Source organism: Tiliqua scincoides, chromosome 1, assembly GCF_035046505.1.
Source record: "Tiliqua scincoides isolate rTilSci1 chromosome 1, rTilSci1.hap2, whole genome shotgun sequence".
In the NCBI taxonomy this organism is placed as follows: domain Eukaryota; kingdom Metazoa; phylum Chordata; class Lepidosauria; order Squamata; family Scincidae; genus Tiliqua; species Tiliqua scincoides.
Genome location: NC_089821.1, coordinates 238,331,555 through 238,358,437, shown reverse-complemented (window position 1 = coordinate 238,358,437; position 26,883 = coordinate 238,331,555). Strand labels below are relative to the sequence as shown.

The window sequence follows — 26,883 nt, the reverse complement described above, 5'->3', positions numbered from 1 at the left end:
AGAAAGCCCAGAAGCAGGGCATGGACAATAACTCTCCCTATTGTTGTTCTTCAGGAACTGGTATTTAATATCATATTGCCCAGGATCAGGGAACTTCCATTTAACTCTCATCATTAAAACCAATAATAGACCTATCCCTCCATGAATGTTATCTAGTCCTCCTGAAAGCCATTTAAACCAGCGGTCATCACCTTATCTTAAGGCAGAGGATTTTGTAAGCTAATTATACATTCTGTGCAGCAGTGCTTTGCTGGTTCTGAATCTGTTGTCAATTAGTTTTATTTAGGACTCCAGTACTGATATTATGAGAGAAGGGGGGGGGAACTCTCTCTCACACACCTTGCATAATTTTATAAACCTCCATCATATCCTTCCTTGGCTGCAATCTAATACACACTGTCCTGGGAGTAAGCACCACCGAACACACTGGGACACACATAGAATTGGACTGTTAGTCATAATTTTTCTAAACTAAAAAAGCCCAAAAATTTTAGTATTGACTTGTAAGGAAGGTGCTGCAATCAATTATGTGGACAGTCCTTTTCAGCACCTCTTCTAGCTCGGAGGTATCCTTTTTTGAGATGGGACAAATAAAACCTCCTCACTCCTTCCTTCAATGTGAATTTTCTTCAGCCAAGAAGGTGCAAGCTAGCCCAAACCAGAAATATTTGCCATGTCTGGGGAACAGCACTCACCTTGGCCTGGGTCAAGAGAGCTCTTGCTAGACAAACCAGCTGCCTCTGTCCCACAGAGAGAGACTTTCCTCTCTCCCCCAGCTCACGATCCAGCCCACCTGCATGGAATAAGAGAGTGAAATTATGTTTAAGGTTATTAAGCCCTGCCATCCTAGCCAAGGGCTTGACAACATTCAAAACTTCACTTTCCACTCAACCCTTGTCCATATGAATGCAATGCTCAAGATATGAGAGACCTAGACATAAGCAAGTAGTAAGAATACAGTATGCCCTCTGCAAGAAAGAGAGAAACTGGAAACCCACCAATCCCCTCCCACACTGCACTAAAGATTATGAAGTCTCTCTTCAATCGACTTACTGGAATCTTGGTTAAACATCTACAGAAAGATCTGCCAGGGCCCAACCTCCACCCTTCAAGTCATTTTGGAATTTTCCTTGGGTTTATCACTTTGACTTCTATTGGTCAGATATGACAAGTACTGCACTGATTGATTCTGATGAATCTTGACATTCTTCTCCTTTGAGTAAATCTGATAAGCGGTTTCCTTGCTCAAACAATTGACTCACCCATTTCTGTGACCACTTCTCGCAGATGGCACTGCTCCAGGACTTGGTATAGGTCAGCATCTGTATGTTGATTCAAAGGATCCAAGTTCTCACGGACTGTTCCACTGAATAAAAAGGGGTCTTGGGGGATTATGGCCAATCTAGATCTGTAAGAGGAAACAGATGAAGACTTGCTGGAAGGCAACAGCTTAGAGTAGTGGTTCCCAAACTGTGAGTTGTGATTCCCTGGGGAGCCACAGAAACCAGCCAGGGGAGCCATGGAATCCTCAGGAAAACCCTGCCGCCCTATACAAAATATAGGGTTGTAGACATAATGGGGAGCCATGGCCAATGGCCCAGTAGATCAAGGGAGCTGCCAGTCAAAAAAGTTTGGGAACCACTGGCTTAGAGGCAAACAGTGTTAATGGACATCCTGAAACAGCTTCAGTCCATCTCATTCAATCTGCTGAAAGAGATTGAGAAACACCCAAACTGTTGTATATATGTTGAATAAAATTTGATCATTAGACAAAAGAATTGTCTCCTAACTCCCTGGTAATGTCATGCTAAGAACAACCACAAGAACAAAAAGATGGATTTCCAGCAACACCCTCACTGCTCTGTGCTGCTATCTTTGCTGACTCTGTCCTACCTCAGCTTCTCCAAGCCAACAGAATGGCTGTTGATATTGTCCAGGAGGATTTGGCCAGCTCTGAGCTCCACCATGCGGAAAAGAGCCAAAAAGAGAGTGGATTTGCCAGATCCAGTACGTCCAACTATTCCTATTTTCTCCCCAGGATAAATGGTGAAAGTCACTCCATCCAGGGCATTGGGTAGGTCAGGCCGATAGGCCAGTTTAACTTGTTGGAACTCTATGTGACCCCTACTTGGCCAATCAGGTGCAACCTTGAAGAAAAAAAGAGAGTAATGAACAACAATAATGAATGACAATAATGAAGTGATCTACCTCCCATCAACTTCCTTCTGACCTTTCAGCATGTGAGCAACAACAGGACTTTGAATAAAGATGGTGAGAAACTGGAATGCAATTTCTTACAATCCTCATTGCTTCTTCCACTGCCGTATCTCATAACCACTTCCCTCATATATATCCAAATATGGGTAAATACAGACATCGCATAAAAAGAGAATTCACATTGAGTTCTCCAGCTGTAGTATAAGCCCAGTTTTCTCCTGGCTTCACTATCTGTGTGATAGTCACACATGCCACACTGGTTCAGATTTCAATCTTGCCCTTTTCCCCCACACAAGATGCTGAGCTTTTGGGTTTACTGTTGGCTGCAGTGGTAGCCACACAGGCTGCATCCTCTGTACAGGACTTCGCTCTCCTGGGCTCTGCAGTAATCTGGGAAGCTATGCCTTCTGTTCAAGTGGTTATGAAGAAGCTGGGAAATCCCCTTTGAAGGAAGATGATCTGAACAGAAAACTTCCTGCATGTGTTTGCCATGAGATTGGCTGAAGCATGAGGGTCTTTCTTCTGCTGGCCCTTTCCTGCTTTGCTCTTTTGACTCCCTATCCCATTAACTGGATGCTCCAAAGTTGTTCAAAAAACCCTACTCTACTTGTGAAGGCTTGTACCCTACTCCACTTGCAAAAGCGGAACTTCCCCCCCAAAAGAGAAAGGCAATTTGGATTAGGCAATATGCCGACATGAAACTTGATGAGCAATTTAGAGGCAAGACAGCATTACCTGCAGCAGCTCCTCCTGAGGCTCTATGGGAATCTCTGTGGCATACTCTTCTGTCCGTTCCACACTCACCATCATGGTCTCTGTCTGGGTAAAGCTAGTGATGAGCCCAGAGAGCAGGTTTGTGACTGACAGAGCATAGGAGAGGGCCAAGCCCACAAGACCTGAAGAGACAAAAAGGGTAGCAGCATAAGGCATAAAGAACAGAAGGAACTACAGCAGCGGTTTTCAAACTCTCTAGGAGAGCTTGCACCACTGTAAGTTCTTGCAGGGCTGGGGGGAGGCAGCAGGAGCGGGGGGGGGGAGGCAGCGACACGATCCCCAGGATCGCGCTGCTCAGGAGGGCTGCAGGGACTGGGATGCACTCACCAGTCCCTGCAGCAGCCATCCTGGGGTGCAGGGAGCCCTGCGCGAGCATCTGCAGGGCTCCCCAGGCTTCTAAAAGTGAAAGTGAAGCAATCATGCTCCACTTCCGCAAAACCGGAAGTGGAGCGTGATCACTCCACTTTCACTTCTGACGAGCTGGGGAGCCTTGCAGACACTCACGCAGGGCTCCCCGCACCTCAGGACGGCTGCTGCAGGGACTGGTGAGTGCATCCTAGTCCCTACAGCCCTCCTAAGCAGCACAATCCTGGGGATCGCATTGCTGCCTCCTCCCTGCCCCCGCCCCTTAAGGGGAAAGAGGCCAGGGCCTTCAGGTTGGGGCATTGCAACACCCCAGTTTGAAAACCACTGAACTACAGGGAGAAACTATATCTCTGAAACAACGCAAAGAGGGAACTCATGAAGAGGAAGGTGCAGCAGTTGAGCTCCAAAATAGGAAAGTAGAAGACAAAACAAAGAGAAAGGCCAACATGCTAAGAAAAGTTCCCCTTGGAAAAAAAATGGTTGGAATTATTTTTCTTGCAGCTTAATTGTCACAACTGGCAAAGATTTTTATGACAGATAAGGGTTTTTTCATTCAGGCAAGACTGCTAGTGGCTCTTTTTTCTTTCCTTCTTTGTTGTATGCATTGCAACTCACCTGATTCATCCATCTAAATCAGTCTCCTAATGACTTACAGATGCATCAGAAAAAACATGCATTGTTTCACTTGTGGTCTGCTACTGTCTGCACCACTATGGTCTAATGCAGGGTTTCTCAAACTGTGGGTCATGACCCACTTGGTGGATTGTGACTTGATTGTTGGTGGATTATGCAGTTTTAACTGATAAGTTGATAGCTAAGAAGGCAAATGCATGGAGCCCTATGGAAAGTGAAACTAAGGGCCCAATTCTATCCAACTTTCCAGTGTTGATACACATACAAATGGTAAGGAAGCAAATGTTCCCTTATCTTGAGGAGGCTTCAGTGACTGCCTTCCCATTGCAGAATGCAGCACATGCCCTATTGGCAAGGCTGCATCAGCACTGGAAAGTTGGACAGGATTGGGCCCTAAGCCACACTGCATGTTTACTAGTGAGTAGACGTACATGCCTTGGTCCATTGCAAGGGGAAGGCCGAAAGGAATCTAAGCCACCAGAATGGTTCCAATCTGATGCATGCAGCCCCCAAAAAACACCAAAGAAGGAAGTCCCTCCCTCCAAGCTGACAAATGTATTGAGCCTTATGGAAAGCAAAACTAAGCTACAAGCCTGTTTTTACTCATGAGTAAGCAAACGTGCCTTAGTGAAGGTCAGGTGAAAGGGAATGGAAGGCTACAACAATGGTCCAGATTCAAGGAACATGGAGCTCAACAACCTCTCCAGAAGGCAGCCCCCCCCCCCGTACTTTTTATAGTAAAGACAGACTTGAACTGGTAAGATTTTTTCTTTTCTACTCTTGTAAAGCTAGGTGGGTCCTGAAGGTGTGTAATTTTAAAAAATTTAGTTCCAGTGCTAAAAGGTTTGGGAACCACTGCTTTATTGGGTTGTTGTCTTTTCCAGATTCCTCTCTCCCTCACCCCATAGTTGAGCCTCATTTCCTCTCCTCATCATTCTGGGGTTTTTATGCTGTTTAGATGGAAGCTTTGAATCTCAATCCAGCCCAAACAAAAAACATGTTGGATTTAAAATTGATTTTGCCCCAAATCACACTGAACTGGCTTTAAATATAAGAATTTAAATTGAACTTGGCACTGGGTAGGGTTGAAAATCTTATTGATTTTTTTATGGGGCGGGGGCATTTGAAGTTACTGCAGGCAGGCTACAGGGCTAGCTTCCCCATCTTATCTCCTCTTATTTAATTGTTTTACTTTAACTTAATTATTTATAATTATTTTGATTTACTTATTTATAGCTAGCTTAACTAGAGAAAATGATATTTCAGTGCTTGTCATGGGCAATTTCAGTGCTTGCTACATTTTCAGGAAAGCACTTCCTGCTTGATGTTGTCACTTCCAGCCATGACATCACTTCCAGGTTAATGACATCACTTCTGGTGGGTCTCAGACAGATTGTCATTCTCAAAAATAGGTCCCAGAATTAAAAGTTTGAGAACCACTGGTCTAATGTGATTGGGATGTTTGGAAGAGGTGTTCAATCAGCTGGATTGTTAGTGGCTAATAGCTGCCCTATTCTCTGTTGTTTTTTTTAAAAGAGAAGGAAAAAGATGGAGGAAAAAAGGGAGAGGGAAAACAGACAGATGGAAGGAGTGAACTAGAAATGTGAACATATTGTGTTAATAAGTTACCAGCAGGTTCCATATTGCCTACTGATGTTAAAAGTATGGCTTGGTCTACCAAACCAGATACTCTTCATTTATTTTCCAGCTGCCCATTCTATGATCAGCATACGGACAGAAATTTAGAATCCATAGCTGAAGGTGATGAAAGAGAGAACAATTATTAGATTAGGAAGAAAGACATCACAGGAGGGATGGCCACAAATGATGACTCCTCCAGAGTTCACTGTCAGATCACTCACCTGGGTCTCCTAGTTTCCTCTGGTGCTGGATGATGGCAATTCCTGCAATAGCAGTAACCACAGCGACTCCAATCATCTGCAGCCGAATGTCCAGCCACTGCATGGCAGTATTACTGGCAAAACGGCAGCGCTGGTTCAGCTCCAGTCGCAGCTGGTTCTCTGTCTCAAACCTAGACTGGATACAGCCCTGAGATTAGTATTAGAAACAGTTCCTCTTGCAGTTCCTGACACCTCTTTTGCCAACAGTCACAGGGCCAGATTTTCAAGTCACAACTGTCTGAATGTTTAGACTTTCCCTGGCTGAAAGGAAGAACTCACCTGCCTGCGGCCCTAGTTGCCCGGATTGTGCTGAGGCCTGTCAAAGTCTCTGAGAAGTGCGTGTAGATGGGGGACAGGGTGAGACTGTACAGGCGCTTGAGTTCACGAGAAGTGCGTCGATAATAACGCTGGATGGAGTAGTAAATGGCTGCCAAGGGCAGTAGGACTAGGCCAATCCAAGGCAGTCCATAGGTGATCATCACCAGCATACCCAGCAGCCCAAAGATGTTGGCCAGAAAGATATTGAGCATGAAGGGCAGAGAATCATCCACACAGTACACGTCCGAGGAGAAGCGGTTAAGGATCCGGCCTGCTGGTGTTGTGTCAAAGAAGGTCATTGTGGCCTGGCAACAGAGGAATGAGAGAGTCTAGAGCCATTGCAAGCTATGACAAAGAGAGCAACCATAGGGGACTTGACATACTACTTTTAAAAATTCAGCAGATTTGGTCTAAACAATACTTTCATCTCATGCTGAGTTGATAGTTCACATATTTTTATCACAAATAGTTTTAATAGCATTCTACTACAGGAATTCACCTCAAGGTATCTATGGGGTGTTTTGTTTTTTTTGTAATTTTTTATCCCTTGCATCTGCATTGTTTAGATTAGGTCTATGTGTCAGAAAAAGCTTGGGGTTTGGAATGTATAAAAAGTGTTGTGGGGATGAATCAAGGACCACTGCATATATCAGGTGCTCAGTCCTTGCATCCAAGACACAAAACACTTTTGCCATTCATCATATAACACTTCCTTTCCAGACATGATGATGAAATTCCTGGATGGAAAAAAGTCGATACATGAAGTAGTTCTGAAATTAAAGTTTTACAGGAACAAGGATTTGTTTTAAAGAATTAAAAGCAGTTTGTTTAACTAAAGATACAATCTTTCATCTAGTTGTATATCAGCCCAGTCCTAACTATCTTTCCAGCGCCGATGCAGCCAGTGGAGCGTGCACTGCATCCTCTGGTGGGAGGGCGGTCACAAAGGCCTCCTCAAGGTAAGAAAATGTTTGTTCCCTAACCTCAGGGCTGCATTGCAGCTGCATTGTTGCTGGAATGTTTGCTAAATTGGGCTGTGGAACCAACCTAGCTATAAACACCATGATATACAGTGGGCCATGGCAAGGACCTACACCCAAAGGAGACAAATTACCTGGTCTTGCGGAGAGAGAGCCTAACAAACATTCTCTTTACTAAAAAGCTGTGAAGGAGGTACATGAAAGAATGTTGAGGTGGGCTAGCCAAATGGGACAATAGGCAACTCTTCCTTTTTTCCTGCTTCTCCTAGCATAGACATGGTTGGCAACCTTCAGTCTCGAAAGACTATGGTATAAGCCTACAGCACCCAGTATTCCCAGGCAGTCTCCCATCCAAGTACTAACCAGGCCTGACCCTGCTTAGCTTCCCAGATCAGACGAGATTGGGCATGTGCAGGGTAACAGTTGCTGCATCTAGCATAGAGTAGATTGGTAGATTGCAAATAGTCAACAGCTCCAAAGAGAACTTATCCCAGTACAAACTCACCATCATAGTGCAGCCATAAAGCTTGCTATAGGGAAGAGGAGCATCATTGCTGGTATTTTGTTGATGGGGGCCCTGGGGCAAAACCCTGCAGTGGGCTCTTCATGGCAACCCTTGAGGGTTCACTGGATGCTACCACTGTCACCTATACAGTGACAGGGGTTGGCCTGGCCAGGTGGGTCTTTTAATGACTCACCAGTCCCTGCAGCAGCGTCCTGAGGGTGTGGAGAGCCCTGCTCGAGTATCTGCAGGGCTCCCCAGCATGCAGAAAGTGAAAGTGGAGCAATTACGCTCTGGTTTGGATTGCGCTCCACTTCTGGTTTACCTAGGGTAACCCTAAGTTTCTCCCTCAGCTTGACCTCAGTTCACAAAATTGTTGGGAAGATAGAGGTGATAGAGGAATCAATTGTTAGTGTAATCTTTGCAATGACCTCCTTTCACTCTCTCATAAAGTTGGAAAAATATCCAATTTGAAAAAAACAGAAGAACTGGTTTGTTTTTACTGCTTCCCTTTACTATTTCTGATAAACCTAAATTAAGAGTGGCATATAAGTGTATTAATTTTCTGTGCACTCTGTGGAGACCAAAGGTCTCACTCATGTACTCACAAATGATCTGAGGTAAATTGTATCAGTCACACAGGCACCTGGTGTCCTAATTTCAGAATCCTTATAGTGCTTGTCCTTCCCTCCTCCTGCCAATCAGATGTTATCATCTGTGGGCATTCCTGCCTGCACATAGAAAATGCCAGCAGGGACTAAGGAACTCTGTGATGCAGTTCTTGAGAGAGCATGTCCAAAACACAATGCACATTGTGTATTAAAATTAAAATACCTAAAGTTTCCTCTACAAGCATGTGCATACATACATATATGCATGTACACATACCCACTCTCCCCCTCTGCTGTAGAAAAGGACCTGGGGTTCAGAGTGCCACTGTTCAGAATATTGCTTGTTCCATTCTCACATTGCTTCTGATTGGCTCCAGTCAACTTCACAGATCTTATGAAGTCTGGACACATATAAATACAGATTAATCTGCATAAACATTAATCAAACATGAAACAATTCAGCCTCAATTGTTTTCCTCAAACTAATGGGCTTGCAGCCCAAGCTGGGTCCCTTTGGACTTACGGGACTTTACCTTCATCACTCTTCTAAGCAGCCGGTTGTGAATGATAGTAGCAGCCTGGATGGTGCCAAAGGCAAAGAGGAATGCCCGTAGGATGGTGAAGATGGAGTTTGCCCCAGCAATGCAGCCATACACAGTCAAGTAAAAATTCACATCCGAAGTGCCATTTGAAGGGATGGTGGCCAAGACTGGAGAACTAAGAATGAGAAAGACGAGCTAAATCAATCCTCAAAGTGTGAAAGAGGGGAGATATTCCTTGGAAGGGCTGAGGAAGTAATCTTCCTCCCTCCCCCCATGTGTGCTTTGTTTAATCCTGAAGGCACACTGCCCACCACCTACAGTGCCAACAACTGACTGACTGCACTCTGTACAATATAGGAAGCTATATGCTCCACTCATGTTTTGATTATGACAATCATTATTAAGAATATGTATACTGCTTTTTAATAAGAAGTAGTTCACAAAGTTTCTCTCACAGCTAAACAAATCAATAAATGGTTCCCTATCCCCAGTGGGCTCACAATCTAAAAGAGACACAAAAGATACACCAGCAGTAGCCACTGAAAAAGACACCATGCTGGAATACGAAGAGGGACGTTTGCTCTCACCCTGAAAAATATAACAAGGCACCACTTTAAAAAGTGCCTCTATCCAGTTAGCAGGGTTATTCAGTGTGTGGCTTACCATCAGGACAACTTCCAGTTTTTCTTTCCAGAGGCCTTAGAGGTTCACCTGGGCCTGCCCTTCTTTTAGGGATAAAGCTCTGACTAAGCTTGGGAAAATAATCTGTCCTTTCATGTTAATGAAACTTGGAAAGAGGCGGGGCCAAATCCTAACTAAGGGTTCTGCTGGCAGAACACACATTCTGCTGGTGGAAATACTGATCCAGTGGCAGAAGTGATGCACCACCAACACATGCAACAAGGCTGCCGGTGCATATGGTTGGTGGCCACATGTCTGGGCCAGCGGAGAGGCCTCCCGCTAGCAAGCCAGCAGTGGGCAGTAGGAGGAATGGGGCAAGGAGTGGGAGAAATGAGGGTGTGTCTGGGCTGGGAGGGAGGCAGGCGGAAAATGGAACAGGAGAAGGAGGGGTGTATACTGGCGGCAACAGTGTGCACCAGGAAGCTATCCCTGTTCCCTTTCTGTCTCCCTTACTCTTCTTGGTTCTGTGCCAGCAAAATGGTTCGTACAGACCCATTAAGGCAGCAGAGGTTTGCCACAGGGTAGAGGAATGAAAGTTCTCAATCTCCACAATTTCTGCCCCATAGGAGTTAGTGTATGCGTTGGTGGCATGGCTGCATTGGGGGGGGGGGTTAGTTAGGATTGGGCTCCAAGTTGCTTGTTTACTTGGCCTAGTAAGGCTAATGAAAGGAAACTCATGGAAAGTCTTTATTTAGCCAGCTTTTGTCCTTTGTCTCCCTCTCCAACTGAAGTGCCTCGATTCCCATCTGCCCTAAGCAATGCACATGATGCCATTTATGAACAATTCCTCTTTTTTGCATGAAGTTCAGTGGCTCTTTGGGTGTGTTCAGCATCTTACTGAGGATGTGAAAAGTCTTCACAAAAGGATTACTAAAAGCAAATTTAGAAGCACAGCTTATGCACATTCACTGATAGATGTGGTCCCCAGACTCAGCACCTAATATAAACCAACATACATGAGTCCCCCAGGGGAGAAGAGCAGCAGCTGTGAGGAAGGCAGAGTTGACAACTTTCTGAGGGAGGTGTTTTCTGCGTGGGGTAGGCTGGAGATCCAGTTTGACAGCCACCAATCAGAGACATTCCTAGAAGCTGAAACAATGCATATCCTTGTCAATGAGTGAGATGTAACCCTCCCTGATCAAACCAAAGTTAGCTTAGGGTCCATTCATGTGATTTTTAAGGTAGAAAACTCACTGCAAGGTGATTTTCCCCTCAATTTTTACATGATAATGGGACTGCAGGATGCAGCACATGCCCCACTGGCACCGCTATGCCAGTGCTGCAAAGTTGGTTAAGATTTGGGCCAAAGTGATCTTGTGAAAGCACTTTTAAAAATTGTCGGAACTTGCAAGTACTTATTAAAATGTGAGTTTAATGTGATGAATGGTTAACCACTTTTTTGCATGAAAACTGAAGGGAAAAAGTTGTGTTGACTTTTCTACATCAAAAATGGTCATGGGGGACAACTGGGATACAGTTGAGGGAGTGTGGGTTAGCTCTGGCACTTCTCCTACAGCAGGACTGGTGATATAATCAACAGGAGCACTTAGGTGCAGTCTTTGAAATTTTTTTTTCCAAAAAAGAACTTAACTGAGAAGTATCGGGTTCAGCGGAAGGCAAACTGAGAAATTCGTTGCCAAGAATAGAAAAGATGCATGAGGACAGAGAAATGTAGGCTGAGAACCATGGGGAAGGTGAAAGTAACTGTTATAAGTGCCCTCCTTTCCTGTACACTGGCCCAAGCAGGATACTGAATTGCTGGCAGACAGCAGGAAGCCAAGATTGAGAGAAGGTGTGAGCAGAGAGAAAAGCAAAGGATGATTTACCTTGCATCAACAGTAGGGAAAGGAGAATGGACAATGCCAGACAGCTGCCCACAGCCAGCCAATATGCTTTGTAGACCTGGAAAGCCACAGCTCCTTCTTTCTTGTCTTCCTCCTGCTTGAGAAGGCCATTTTCTTGGTTTGGTTCTTCTTCCTCAGGCTCTATATCCTCCTCTTCACCATTTTCAGAGGGTACTTTGGAGATGGAAGAGGTTACAGGTCAGAGTATGCAAGAAGAGCTCCCAGTTGCACAACAAGGTGCCTTAAAATATGAAGATTTCCCATGCTGTATGCTGCCTCTCCTCTTTTACATCACAGCTGAAGCCAAGCACATCCCTTAATGTACTACCAAGCAAGATGTCCAAGGGAGATATACAAACCTGACTGGACACTACTCCTTCCCCAGTGCTTCCAGCTGGAGGCACACAAGTGCCCAGCTCAGACTCGTTAGCATTTCTTATCTATTTTATTGCCTTTCAGGGCTTAGAAAAATCATGTTTTTCCAAAAACCATTTCACTTTGGTTTCCAGACTAGTTTTGCTCCCCGCCCTGGGCCCCTGGACCTGGTGGAGAGCTAAATGTGGCAAACAGTCCAATCCTATCCCCCAGGCACCACCGGCAGAATATGCATTCCACTGGCAGAAGCACCAGGATCTATGTAGAAGTGCCTGGCAGAGGTTTTGCAATATTGTCATGTTCACTGACACCACCAGCAAGTGCTATGAGGCAGACAGCACGGTTGCTGGTGGCTGCACACATGGCCAGCAGCAAGGCCACCATCTACCATGGCAGTTAAGGCAATGATGGGGGCAGGCGGTGGGAAAGACGGGGGGGGGAAGGAGGAACAGGAGTATTTCTGGGTGGGGAGGAACTCGGTGGCAGGGAGGAGGCAGGAGGAAGTGATATGGTGAGAATAGTACACTCCTGATCCTCCCCTTTGAAAACCTCCACGCTCCATTACTTCTCTCTTTCCTAGGTGGCATATTTCCAAGGACACCGATTGGTGAACAGACTACCAGGAAGCAAGTATGAAATGTTTTTACTTACCTCCTACAGGCTGTCCAAACTCCCTCCCCCCCCCCCCCGAGATATAGTACATGTCTTTTTGGTTGGCTGCATGAGTGTTGGTGGTGGGAGATAGGACTGGGCTGTAAATTTTCTAAATGTTTTGTCTGATTGCCACTGATTCCACTGAGACATCAGAACTTGGTCACCTGAAGATACTCATTACTGACTTCTGTTCTTTCTTCTCTTGTCCATCTCTCTAAGTTTAGGGGCATCTTCTACCAATGGCAGAATCTCCGATGGGGTTCCTAGAAAAACAAGAACAAGGCGCACTTCTGTGAATTGCATGCCAGCTGCAATACTAGATCATCTAGCTGAGGCTCAAGACCATGTCTTTTTCTCTTTTTTATATCCAGTTCCATGCCAGTAAAATCTCTGCTCAACTCTTACTCATCCTTGTTCCATGAATCTCTGCTTTATCTGAGCTCCATAACCATTTTCTTTCATCTTATTTGTTCATCATTTGCACTGTTTTTACACTTTCCTTTGTTCTTTTTTGTGCTATTATTATTATTACTAACATTATTATTATTACTAACAGTATTTATATAACACTTTTCAACAAAAAGTTCACAAAGCTTTTACAGAGAAAAATCAAATAACTAAGGGCTCCCTGTCCTGAAAGGGTTCACAATCTAAAAAGATGCAACGCCAGCAGATAGCCACTAGAAAAATCCTTGCTGGGATGAGGAGGGCCAGTTACTCTCCCCCTGCTAAATAAAAGAGGAGCACCCATTTGAAAAAGTGTCTTTTACCTAGTTAGCAGGGATGACTCCAGTTAGCAGGGATATATTCTGTATAAATCCAATTGCTTTAACCTTATTTTCCAAGTCGGCATCTGAATTTCAATTTATTACATATACACCCTGCCTTATGACCTTCAGGGTGGTTTACTATTAATACAATGTTAAAAATCACTCATGAAATGACAATAAAAGAAACATCCCAACAGAATTACACATTATTAAAAACTGCAAAATAACCACAATGCAGTAGATCTCTAAAAGCTTGATTTATAAACAGTAGTCTGACTCTCCAAATTCCCACCACTGGGAAGAGAGATCTGACCTAGTAGGAGAGACAGACAATACCTGTCTTGAGTATTCTGCCACTGTCCATCAGCAATACAATGTCAGCCTTTTCCAAAAACTCAATTCTGTGAGTGCAAAGAATCCTGGTTGTATGCTTGAGAATTCCCAGAATGCACTTCTGCATAAGGTGATTGGCTACATCAGCATCAACAGCTGCCAATGGGTCATCAAGTAGGTATATTTCCTTCTCCTAAGGAAAACAGCGATATAGATCTAGTTCTTTCAATCCCAGTATTGCAAAGGATTATGAGAAAACATTAATAAATCTCTCTCCCTTTCCCTCAAACTGATTCTTATAAATAAGACCCTTTGGTGACTCAGGAAGATCCCAGTTGGAGGAAACCATTATGCTCTGCACATTCTGTTGTAGTATAGTACCCTCTATTACTACTCATCTAGTCCTTTATTTACCTGGTAAACAGCTCTAGCAAGTGCAACTCGAGCTTTCTGTCCCCCACTGAGAGTCACTCCATTCTCACCCACTTCTGTCTGATCACCTGCTGGTAGGATCTAAAACAGACAAAAGATAAGTAATGTAACAGTTGTTTAGAAGGGTTGTATAGGGCTGAAGCCTTAGTTCCATGCTGTAAGCATGGAATACAAGGCAGTATCTGGCAATAAGAGAATCCCATGAACTTGAGCCAGAAGTGTTTCTTCCTTTCCAATTCCCTTTAGACTTCAGTTCTAAGACAGAATGAACATCAGACCATACCCCCAAAAAGCAAGCTTATCCTTCAAATACCAATACCCCAAAAGAAGGCATAAGAATAGGAACTGGGGATAAAAATTATTAGGGATAACACTAAATACTGCAAGTATACTGGCCACACTCCAAAGGAAGACAATTGCACCTAAATCTCATTTAATTGATTGAATGAAGGTTTAATTTAATTGATTTAAACGGGGATTAACTACTTCTGGACTAAAACTGCTTGATAAAAACATGGACCCTGGGGAGCCAAAGGGATGTTTTCATTATAGGATACTTACATTCAAATCATCAGAAAGAGCACAGGCCTCTATTACTTCCTTGTAAAATCTGGCATCATATTCCTTCCCAAAGAGGATGTTTTCACGGATGCTTGTGAACTGAATCCAGGGCTCCTGTGTGGCCAGACCAAATCCTTTCTCCACATCCCAGATGTACACCAGCTCACCTAGACTGCATGCACCCGAAGCACGGGTAGCGGAAAGACACAATGAAGAGGAAGGCAAAGGCCATCAGAATTGGTTTAGAAAATGGGTATAATAACTGGTTATTTTCTTAAAAGCTTGGTGTTTGAATTCCCTGCTCCATGTTCATGCTCTCTAACTGAAAACTCTTGCCCCTAAATTCCGTGAGAGCTGCTTGTGTTTACTCTGTGGGTGAGGGAAAGACATTCTGAATGCCCCTGACACTGCAGCATTGAAGCAATGCAGCATTTGGAGTACCTGACAATGCAGTACTGCTGAAGGTATGGACCTGATCACTCGCTTGGATGAAAGATCACTGGGAATTTCATGTGAGATCAGGTTATAATAAACCATATTTTATCAATAGAAATATCAATATTTATACATAATTTTTAAGCTCTGTACATAGTCAGAAGCACACACTTCTTCAGTCTTACATTACACGTTCCAGAGCTAAGCCTGGCACTGAAAATGGAGCCTGAATTTGAAGGAAGCATTAGATCTTTCTAACCAATGAAAACCCTGGATCCTAAGAAATAGGAAACAACATGAATATGGGAGAGGTTCCCTTGACTATTTACCTATTGAGTTCTCCAGTGATCGCAGCAAGTAAAGAGCTCTTTCCACATCCAACTTTCCCAACGACCCCTACTAGTGTACCCTGCAGAGGAAAAGAAGCACCAGCACTTTCACAGTTTATTCTTCAACCTTACAGTATCACTTGGCTAACTTTCAGTCAGAGCATGCTCTGGCTCTCCCCACAAAACGAAGTCCAGAACCTCCCAAATGAAGAGGCCTGGGTCACAGTATTTTCCTATAGCGTTGTTCTGCATTGCTCACCTTTGCCACCGCCAGATCCTGAATGAAAAGCTGCAAACTTCCTGTAGGCAGGTGGGTTTCAGTATCTTCTCGACTTGCTGGTGACCATGAAAAAGTGGAATGGTGCATTTCCAGGGCAGATGATGGATCAGAGGGACTGGCTGCAATGAAAAGCAGTAATGCAGCAACAAATATAGAGGTAGATTTGGGAACTGTAAATGGTACACAATGCTTCCTGAGGAAATCAGCAAGAACAATCAACTGCCTCCTAAACAGATCTGTGCAGAGAACACTGATTTCCAGCATATCCCAGCTGCAGCACAAAGGCCAACACAGTACAAAGTATCAGGTCTTTGCTCCTCTACCAACCAACAGGTTCCTCAATCCCAAGCTTTGAGAAAAACTTGGTGAACCACTAGAGTTACTGGATTAACAAAGGACAACAAACTATCATTGGGTTGTGTGGTAGCAAATTTTGAATTGCAGGAACTCATCATATCTCCCCCCCCCTTATTGTACCTGTAACGATATACATATGCATGCTCATTCTGCCTAATCAAATCTACATCAAAAATCTGGGTTTTCAAAGAGGCTAGGTTTTATTTTTAGCAAAACTGGGTAGACAGGGAAAATATGTGGACAATGGACTTTAAGCCATTTCTGCCCAACATTGCATCTACGTAACAGGGATCAAATGTGTACACCTGTGAGCTGGGCAGAAATGGGTTAAGGAGTATAAGTACAGTGACAGGGAAAAGCAGCCATGGATAATCAACAGAGAGCTCAACCCACTCTATACTAGAGTCCCTTTCTGATTTCAGAGCCTTCTACAGATACTGCAGATATATTTCCCAGCCTGTCTCTATTATCATAAAGTATAAAAACAGGCTCTCTTATACAAGTGAAAAACGAACAACTCCAAGCACTGAATCTATAGCCCAGCAGAATATACAAACATCTTTTCAGACCTATTCCCCATGAATCAAATATTGCTCTATGTACTCAGGTGTCTCAACTGCTTATCCGTGGCCTCCATACCTTTGCTGTAATAAGCATCCAAATTCTGGTCTGAGAGTTCAAGGAAGTTTTGGATTCGATCCAGAGACACTTTGGCTTCCAAAATCGCATTGAGGATCCAGGGAAAATTATTGAGAGGGAGAATGAGCATCCCAACAAGGGCCAAGGCTGTAAATACCTATGGTGGAGAAAGAAGAATTAATGGAAAGCAAAAATGGCATTTCAGGCCCAGTCATAAACATTGCATTTTGGCATAGCAGGGAGTTATAAAGTGGAAGCAAACATAAATAGCCATTTAGAAACGGTAAGGTTATGCTCATACATGAATACACATTTCACGTCAACTGAGCTGGACCTAATGAAGTCTGGGCAATCATTCTGCCAATACTTTCTGAAATATCCCATGCTCTACTTCACATGACAGATATGTCATGTGGCAGAAAAGTGAAAATCAACGACCAGGTAACAAGGAAAGTTTCTGCTTGTAGCCATGTCGGTAGGCCCAAGTACAAGGCTCCAGCTGCAACCAACTTCTAATTAGTGCATACCAAGTCTGAGAGAACTGTGGAGGAGGCCGCTTCACAGGGCCCTCAGATACCACACCAAGTGGGCTTCAAGGCCAACTTGATTAACAACAGGGTACAGCTGTGAACCTCTCAGGTTGGGAGGGGGGGATTCCACCATGAGTAAGATGGCTTGTGGCACGTCCACCCCTAGAATGTTTGGCTGGAACCAAGTTCTGATTGGTGGATGGGACAGGAGCCCTATAAAGGTGAGGGAAAAGAGTTTTCTGTGTTCTAGCTTTACCTCTGGCTAAGGGGATCTGAGATCTTTGACCATCCTGGCAAGAGTGACCCAACTTGACTGCAGCGAGATGGGTTAGACTGGACTTTGGAAATCTGAGACTTTGGTGAGTGATAGTTAGAGTTAGGAGTTATCTCTTTATTGTTTTATTAGTGCTGAGCGTTGTATTGTACTGGTGTGCTCTATTCTAAATTCCTAAAACCTTGACTGATGCAGTGCTGTCTGTATGACTATTCTTTAAATCTGTATTCAATAAATCCTACCTGTTACAACTGACTGGATTATTGGGACTGGTGAAGCTGAGGGGACTGGTTGTGGGAGTCAATCCAGTGTGTCTGGGGCGGACCCTGGAGACCCATTATTGGGGGCCTGCTCCAAGGTTCAAGCTGAACCCAAGGGGGGTTTCGGCTGGAGCACAGCTCAGGGGAGGATTCCCCAAATTTGGCCTGGCTACCAGGATTGGGAGCTCTACGGTTAAAGAGCTATTGGTAACTGAACTTGGAGAGACCTGCGGGGTGTCAAGTGGTTGTATGGGTTTATGGCCACTTGATCACCCTAAGGGCAATAAACAGATTACACGGCCCTTAGGGGAGAGTCGTCTTGCTTGTCACATGTCACCCAAAGGAACTGTGCTGAAAAGGTTCATAATTCTTACTTTGGTAGCAGAGAGCTGGTGTCCAAGCAGAACATAGGTGATGAAGATAAGGATGGAGACAACCACAGGCAGTGCTGCCCAGAGGTAGACACACACAGCATCAAGGTACTTGATTGTTCGCAGGCTCTTCAGCTCCTTGGCTCGGCAAGCATACACCTTAGTGCCAAAATGCTGCTCCCAGGTGTAAAACTTGATCACTCTCATGCCACACAAGAACTCTGTCATCAGCTATGGGCAGAGAAAGGCACCACAGAACAGTTACAGGTATATTTCTTACCCACACATATACATGCAGCAACCTATGCAAAGGTGAGTTACAGCAAATTCCCCAAAGGTGAATTAGATCAAACAAAGGAGAATCAAATTCTCCATAGGATTCCACTGCAGAGAAATTCTGTGTATTTGATGTTTCCAAAGAGACAAGTCAGAGTTGGCATATGTTTTGGGACCAGAGATGAAAAATCCCAATAGCATCCCCTCCCGCTATAAACCATCAGAACATTCTCCTGAACAAGTCTCACTGAAATGAACTTTACTGTGCATGGGCTAATGTGCATTCCTGCAATTTAGATAAATAGGAGTTGAGCAAGAGTACGTTTGCAGTGGATTGTGCCCCATGGGTTAGATCTCACTGTCTTAGATCCCACGGTACCAGAAGATTGGAGGATAGCAAATGTCACACCTATTTTTAAAAAGGGAAAGAGGGGGGACCCGGGAAACTATAGGCCGGTCAGCCTAACATCTATACCGGGTAAGATGGTGGAATGCCTCATCAAAGATAGGATCTCAAAACACATAGACGAACAGGCCTTGCTGAGGGAGAGTCAGCATGGCTTCTGTAAGGGTAAGTCTTGCCTCACAAACCTTATAGAATTCTTCGAAAAGGTCAACAGGCATGTGGATGCGGGCGAACCCGTGGACATTATATATCAGGACTTTCAGAAGGCGTTTGACACGGTCCCTCACCAAAGGCTACTGAAAAAACTCCACAGTCAGGGAATTAGAGGACAGGTGCTCTCGTGGATTGAGAACTGGTTGGAGGCCAGGAAGCAGAGAGTGGGTGTCAATGGGCAATTTTCACAATGGAGAGAGGTGAAAAGCGGTGTGCCCCAAGGATCTGTCCTGGGACCGGTGCTTTTCAACCTCTTCATAAATGACCTGGAGACAGGGTTGAGCAGTGAAGTGGCTAAGTTTGCAGATGACACCAAACTTTTCCGAGTGGTAAAGACCAGAAGTGATTGTGAGGAGCTCCAGAAGGATCTCTCCAGACTGGCAGAATGGGCAGCAAAATGGCAGATGCGCTTCAATGTCGGTAAGTGTAAAGTCATGCACATTGGGGCAAAAAATCAAAACTTTAGATATAGGCTGATGGGTTCTGAGCTGTCTGTGACAGATCAGGAGAGAGATCTTGGGGTGGTGGTGGACAGGTCGATGAAAGTGTCGACCCAATGTGCGGCGGCAGTGAAGAAGGCCAATTCTATGCTTGGGATCATCAGGAAGGGTATTGAGAACAAAACGGTTAGTATTATAATGCCGTTGTACAAATCTATGGTAAGGCCACACCTGGAGTATTGTGTCCAGTTCTGGTCGCCGCATCTCAAAAAAGACATAGTGGAAATGGAAAAGGTGCAAAAGAGAGCGACTAAGATGATTACGGGGCTGGGGCACCTTCCTTATGAGGAAAGGCTACGGCGTTTGGGCCTCTTCAGCTTAGAAAAGAGACGCTTGAGGGGGGACCTGATTGAGACATACAAAATTATGCAGGGGATGGACAGAGTGGATAGGGAGATGCTCTTTACACTCTCACATAATACCAGAACCAGGGGACATCCACTAAAATTGAGTGTTGGGCGGGTTAGGACAGACAAAAGAAAATATTTCTTTACTCAGCGCGTGGTCGGTCTGTGGAACTCCTTGCCACAGGATGTGGTGCTGGCGTCTAGCCTAGACGCCTTTAAAAGGGGATTGGACGAGTTTCTGGAGGAAAAATCCATTATGGGGTACAAGCCATGATGTGTATGCGCAACCTCCTGATTTTAGGAATGGGTTAAGTCAGAATGCCAGATGTAGGGGAGAGCACCAGGATGAGGTCTCTTGTTATCTGGTGTGCTCCCTGGGGCATTTGGTGGGCCGCTGTGAGATACAGGAAGCTGGACTAGATGGGCCTATGGCCTGATCCAGTGGGGCTGTTCTTATGTTCTTATGTTTATGTTCTTATGTCTTCCTCTTGGCCACCCTTAAAGGCACCAAAAATCCACTGCCTGAAGATGATGTCTCACCTTGTCTCAGAGTAGAGACAACTCTGGACCAATGCGCTTGGTGAGATGTAACCCCTTGTTTCTTTTGTGCTCCTTGTATATGCTGATTATCCTGTACTGCTGGTTCATTGTAAGCTGACAAATCATGCAGACCCAGTTATTATGTATTTCTTTTATTATGTATTATGTATTAAGAAGAAATCTAGTATTTCTTCTTAATACATATACAACTCTAACATTCTTTTATTCAAAGTTCCAGGTACAATCAAGAGACAGATACAACTGTAGCCCTGAAATACCATTTATCTCCATCTTACCTTGACACGTACATCCTTGTGTTTAAGCATCTCCTTGTTGTTCGCCATGATGCAATTTGCAAGGATTTTATTAATGGGCACAAGCAGCAGAGCCATAGCCAGCCCTCCCAGGGAGGCTATTCCCACTTGCTGGTATAGGAGGTAGAGAGTGATGGCAAATTGGAAAGGGAGACCCCACAGCTCATGAAAACTGTAGCAGAAGTTAACCAACCGGTCAGTATCGGTGCTCATAAAGTTGACGATCTCACCTGTGGTGAATCCAGTCAGGCTACTGCCACTCACCCGAAGGGCTTTCTGATAGATGGCAGAGATGACTGCAGTGCGCACCATAAGCATCACTTTGTTTACTTCATAACTGAACTGATTACGCAGAATGGCACCCAAGAAGGACCCAGCAAAGAGTCCCAGCACATACAGCACACCAAGACTCAGAGGCTCTTGCTTCGACTCCATGAAACTGACCAGCAGGTTCAGCAGCAGGGGACCAGAGAATCCCAACAGACCGCCAGCCAATTTGAGAAGCCCAAGGGAATAAAAGCGTAATCCAAATGCTGCATGCAGTACTGAAAGGAGACGCACAGACTTCTGAGTATCACAAGGATGGTCTGGGGGTGGGAATACATCACTTTTCATAGCATTTTTGGCTGATAATCTTTTTGTGGAATCTACTTGGCTGCAAACTGCTTTTTCCTGCCAGCAGGAGTAGAACTGCTCACGGACTTGGACTGCCTGGAGCTCTCGAGGTAGGTGACAGACATCCTGGGGCCGATTCAGCATCCACTGGTAGCCACGCTTCATGAGGGGGTTCATCCAAGCATAAGAGAGACGCGAGAGCCAGCTCTCACCATCTACTGATATTCCCTGCCAAGTGGGTGCAGAGATCCCTGAGTCTGTAATAAGGGGCTTGCGCTGCCAAGAATCATTGATAGACCATAAGTCTTGCCTGTTGGCCACAGGAATGATGTACCCGATTATGTAGAGAAGGAGAGAGGCTAACTGCAGGCAGAGGATAGAGAGTCTGAAAATGGTGACAGGTTGGAGGTGCTGACCACCCATCTCAGTCTGACAGCGCCATACAAGTGTGATAATAAAGGACGGGACTGGAAAGAAGATGATGATCAGTAGTGTGACAGGGCCATGGCTGAAACTGTATGGAGATTTGTAGAGAGCAAGAAGTGCCAAGCTATGAACAAGCCATGCCAATGCGGTGATGCCATTTGCCAGGACTTCCAGGTATAAAGAGTCCAAGCCCTGTCGCCAAATGGATGCTGGAATTATATCAAGGACTGACAAGCCAGCAAGGAGAAAGGAGGCAGCAATTCTGCATTTCCAGCCAGGCCGGTAGACAATCCCAGCTCCTAATGACCTAGTAAAGAAATAAGACAAAGCATTATATGGACTCTCATCTCTTCAGGGTGGGGTAGGCAGATTGGGCCCAGGAGGAGGAGATATTGACAGCGCCAGTGCAGTGTATCCTGTCCCCCTTTCAAGGCCTGATCTGCCAATAAGGGACAATGTGGACTTATGCCAGCGATTTCACTGGTGCAGGCCCAAGTTGCCCCACTGTGGCTGCTGGGGCTTATCCCAGGTCAAGGGAATGAATGTCCCCTTACCTCAGGGAGACCTCCAACAGCTGAAATTCCCCTGCAGAATGCAGCAGAAGCCAGGCTGGCACCACTACATCAGCATGGGGTAATTTCTATAGGATTGGGCTGTCTATAAATTAAAAACTCTAAAAGGCCTGAGTAAATGAAAAGGTCTAGTCAAAAGAACCTCAAACTTCTAGTCAAAAGAACCTCAAACTCACTACCCAGATGAACCTCCCTGGGAAGTACATTCTAGAACCAGAGGGCCGCAACTAAAAAGATCCCATCTTAGGTTTCCACCTGCCTCAACTTTGCAAATGAGAGGGACTTGGTGAAAGACCTCAGAAGATGATCTTAACATTCTGTCAAGATCACGGAGAAAAAGGAGACAAAGCTACAGTCCTCCTAGGCCAGGGCTTTTCAAACTGGGGCATCGCGACAACCCAGCCTGCGGGCCCTGGCCTCTACCCCCTTAAGGGTGGGGGCAGCCTGGAGGCAGGCTGGAATTATATCAAGAATTGACAAGCCAGCAAGGAGAAAGGAGGCAGCAATTCTGCATTTCCAGCCAGGTTGGTAGACAATCCGGAGTGCGATCACTCCACTTTCACTGCTGCGGGGAGCCCTGCTGAAGATCGCACTGGGCTCCCCGCACCCCCAGGAGGTAAGTGCAACCAAGCCCCTGCAGCCCCCTGAGCAGTGCGATCCTGGGGGTCGTGCCACTGCCTTCCCCCTTCCCTGCTGCCCCCCTGCCTCTGCAAGCACTTACAGTGGCTCAAACTCTCAATGAGAGTTTGAAAACCCTGTCCTAGGTATATTGACTTGGAAGTAAGTTCATCTGACCACACTGGGATTTACTTTTCAGTAAACAAAAATAGACTTGCACTGTTAGAAACAATCTTATGCATTGTTACTTAATTTGAAAAGCTTATTTTGACAGAAAAGCTTTCCATATGGAGAATTTGTGTGTGAGGCTTCACACACACAGGTAGACCTCTCACCATACCTTGGTGTTCCAATGTAGCAGGCACTGATTACAGCAAGGATTACGTGAGGAATAATATTTAAAATCAGCTGGTTAAAACAATGCCCAACATTGTTGTGGACCCAGACAGGGAGGGGGTCTACTGGACTGGTTCTGCATAGAGTAGCCAGGACCTCCTCCATCCTCCTCCAGGGTCAAATACAACAGCCAGAAGTTCCTACAGGAAAGCAGAAGACAAGGAATCAGGCATTAGAAAGATATACTAGCTGGTCCAGCCCAAGAATTCTTGGGATGAAGAATAAAACACACACACACTCACCCAGACTACTAGAACCAGGGGTCATCCCTTGAAACCCATTGATAGGGATTTAGGATGGACAAAAAGAGGTACTTCGCCATGCAGGGCATAATTAGTTTGTAGCAACAAATGCCACAAGATGAGGTGATGGTCAATAGTTTAGAAGATTTGGAAACAAGAATTGGAGAAATTCATATAGGACAGGGTGGCTCCTAGTCATGATGACTATGTATTCCCTCCAAGTTCAGGAACAGTGTACCTCTGAAAACAAGTTGCAGGGGAGCAAAGGCAGGAGAATAGTATGCCTTTCTCTCCTGCTTGTAGGCATCCCAGAGACAGCTGGTGGCTTCTGTGGGTAATAGGATGCTAGACTAGACAGAACTTTGGCCTGATCCAACAGAGTTTTTCTTATGCGATTTTTAGGAAGCGATAAGATTTTTGTTGTTTTTGCTGCAGTGGACTAACATGGCTACTCCTGTGGAAGTTGACACTTTTTATGGAGGCTGTTAGGGAGTGAGTTTCCTGGGTAATTAATGATCCTTAAGAATTGTCAACTAGCTTCTTCAATTCTAACAAAGCAAATTATTAGTCTTGTAATTGTATGAAATCCTGCTGAGAATTGTCCCTTCCCTCTCTTCATTTTCAGACATTCAACTCCAATATTTGTATCATCTGCATAAGAAAATAGCGAGAACTTGAAATTCACTTTTTAGAAGCCTATACAGATTGCAAAGTGAATCCTTAGTTGACCATCACTGGAAGGACAGCCAGAATGGCTTTCCACATTAACTGAGCAGTGGTCAGAACACTTATAAATTGTGTGCGCTTTGTGGTAAACAAATGGCTGCAGTTTCTTGCAAATCATGAAATGTGGAGCCCAGTTCAGTTCCATGTATATTTGCTGAGATTTCTGGCACCACATTCTGTGTTAGGACAGTGAACATAAAAGAGAAAGTGAGAACCGCTGTTATTCTCTCTCTCATCGTACAAGGTGATGACTTGTATCAAAGTTGTTCAAGGAGGTGAGAAAGCCAGGTGACACTGCAGTCCTCAGGAAAAGAAAAGGTATGGACCATTTAACTTCCTTCTTTACCTAAACCCTAACTTTACTTCCTGCCCCTTTTCTGGGGGGAAAAAATGTCAGTTACACAAGTAAACAAAAAATACAGCTGCACCCTCCTCCCCAAAGATTGTAGTGCTTTTTGGGTGTGGACAAAAATGCAATTTGTGCAATGACATTTTAAATTCTATTCAGGTTGCTGTCAAATTGTTTTAAATCTTCTACAGCAGTGGTTCTCACACATTTAGCAGGAGGCCCACTTCTTAGAAGGAGAATCTGTCAGGATCCACTGGAAGTGGTGTCATGAGTGGAAGTAACATCATCAAGCAGGAAAAATTTTTAACAGTCCTAGGCTGCAATCCTACCCACACTTACCCAGGAGTAACTCCCACTGACTATCATTGTTAAAAGAACATACAAAGTAGCTTGTTAAAAGTACTGGTCTGTAACTTTGCCCCAAATGCAGTCACATTCCATGGCAGCATCAAGCTTAATATATTAAAAATAAAATATTGAAATGAATGGGGACCCACCTGAAATTGGCTTGCAACCCACCTAGTGGGTCCTGACCCACAGTTTGAGAAACTGTTCTACAGCAGCAGTGTCCAAACTTTTTGGCAGGAGGGCCACATTGTCTCTCTGACACTGTGTGTGGGGGGGAATTAATTTACATTTCAAATTTGAATAAATTTACATAAACAAATATATTAGAGATGGAACTTATATGAATGAATGAAGGTCTTGCAATAACTCAAGGCCTATAAAAGGCCTTGCACAAAGCAAGGTCAGCTTTTGCTTTGCTGCCACTGCTGCATCACAGATGTGAAACAGCAAGCAGTGGAGGGAGCCCTTGTCCCACAGCTCAGGCAAGAGGTTGAACAGTCACCCTCAAGCTGAGAGCAGTTGAGTCAGGCTAGCAAGGGCTCCAGCAAGTCTTCAGAGGTTCATTGGAGACTGGGGGCTTCCTGAGGTCTGGATTGGGAGTGCTCAAGAGCTGCAAGTGGCCCCAGGGCCAGGGTTTGGGTGCCCCTGTTCTACAGCTAGATAGTAGGAAACAGTCTCTCTCTCTCTCTCTCTCTCTCTCTCTCTCTGTGGTGTGTATCTGTCCACAAGAGAACATTTGTTTTTCCTTACCCTGCAGTACAATCTTATGCATATCTACTTGGAAGTAAGTCCCATTCAGTTTTGTGGGTCTTATTCCTAGGTAAGTGTGCAAAGGATGGCAGCCTTAGAGCATCATCTCTGCCACTATGGAAGGGCTGTCCTGCTCCTTTTCTTAAAGCTTCCCATATGACAGTGTTCAGGTTTCAACCTGCATACAATCTTCTTTCTTTCCAGGATATGCAGGGCTGATCTGACTCCACCTAGTGAGTGAAAAGCACCCACACATTTTCAGAGGCAAGCCCAGCAAAGGCAGGGCTGACCTGCCTCTACATAGTGGTTACAGAAATGCACCCACACACTCTCAGAAGCATTCTCCCCTTTATTATCACTTCATGTGCTCTAGAGGTCAACAAGAACAGCAAACAAAACTTCCAGGATTCAGCTGAAAACCTGCCACAGAAGAATGCACAGAGAAAAGAGATCTAATGCAGTGTTTTTCAACATTTGTCCTCAGCCACACCACTTCACATGGTCTACCTATTCAAAGCACCAGCAGAAGTAACTGCCAATGACATTATTGCCAGTTACTTCTGCGTTGGGAGACAAGATGCCACATGGCAAACTTCAGTAAGAGTCTCAGGATGGACAGGAGGGTTTTTTGGAGCATAGAAAAGCATGCTTTGGAGCTCTGCGCACAGAGCCTAGCCTCCTACCACTGTTTGTTGTGCCACAATCCTGGTCTCCCTGCTGGGCAGCTGGTGTCCAGGGTACCACCAGATGACACCTCAAGTACCACTGGTAGTACCGGTACTACTAGTTGAGAGACACTGCTCCTAGTGCCTTGCCAGCAACTCTCCTTGGTCTTGAAGACCAGTGTGGACAAGTCAATTTCATTGAGAATATCAGCCCAATCCTATGCATGTCTACTCTGAAGCAAGCCCCACTGAGTTCAGTGGGGAAAGCGTGCATAGGATTGCAGCCTCAGAGCCTCATCCTAGGCATGTCTACTCAGAAGTAAGTCCCATTAGAGTCCATGGGGCTTACTCCCTGGCAGGTGCGCATAGGCTTGCAGCCTCAGAGACCTACATGGGCCAGAAAGCTCCTGCCTCTCCCAAGAGGGAGGACTGGTTTGCTTTAACAAGAAGCCCCTCGCCCCTTGGCAGTGAAACCGGACTGCCTCTCAGCCTGGCGCTCGCTCCGAAAGGGACGCGTCCTCCTCCGGGAGGCTGCAGCCCCCTCCCCTCCGCGCACAATACCTGCGGAAAATGCCCGACCCGGAAACCCACAGCCGGCTTCTCCAGTGACA

At 45.1% G+C, this 26,883-nt stretch overlaps 1 protein-coding gene across 2 annotated transcripts in view; it reads right to left on the bottom strand.

Annotated features, from left to right (window-relative positions):
• ABCC10 (ATP binding cassette subfamily C member 10) overlaps nt 1-26,883 on the bottom strand; it is a 31,898-nt gene extending 5,015 nt beyond the window's left edge. The window contains exons 1-20 of one of the 2 annotated variants that reach the window (XM_066618379.1): nt 26,834-26,883; nt 23,137-23,332; nt 20,548-21,913; nt 17,973-18,200; nt 16,535-16,691; nt 15,518-15,657; nt 15,259-15,338; nt 14,495-14,666; nt 13,916-14,014; nt 13,505-13,694; nt 12,584-12,661; nt 11,352-11,543; nt 10,482-10,614; nt 8,836-9,019; nt 6,171-6,514; nt 5,853-6,022; nt 2,953-3,113; nt 1,894-2,147; nt 1,263-1,408; nt 696-793 (exon numbers count right to left, since the gene is read on the bottom strand). In XM_066618379.1, coding sequence (XP_066474476.1) covers nt 696-793; nt 1,263-1,408; nt 1,894-2,147; nt 2,953-3,113; nt 5,853-6,022; nt 6,171-6,514; nt 8,836-9,019; nt 10,482-10,614; nt 11,352-11,543; nt 12,584-12,661; nt 13,505-13,694; nt 13,916-14,014; nt 14,495-14,666; nt 15,259-15,338; nt 15,518-15,657; nt 16,535-16,691; nt 17,973-18,200; nt 20,548-21,913; nt 23,137-23,297 — 4,353 coding nt within the window. In that variant the 5' untranslated portion in view covers nt 23,298-23,332; nt 26,834-26,883. Of the gene's footprint in view, nt 1-695; nt 794-1,262; nt 1,409-1,893; nt 2,148-2,952; nt 3,114-5,852; nt 6,023-6,170; nt 6,515-8,835; nt 9,020-10,481; nt 10,615-11,351; nt 11,544-12,583; nt 12,662-13,504; nt 13,695-13,915; nt 14,015-14,494; nt 14,667-15,258; nt 15,339-15,517; nt 15,658-16,534; nt 16,692-17,972; nt 18,201-20,547; nt 21,914-23,136; nt 23,333-26,663; nt 26,760-26,833 lie in introns of those variants that run through there. The other variant, XM_066618388.1, reaches the window with a different exon arrangement.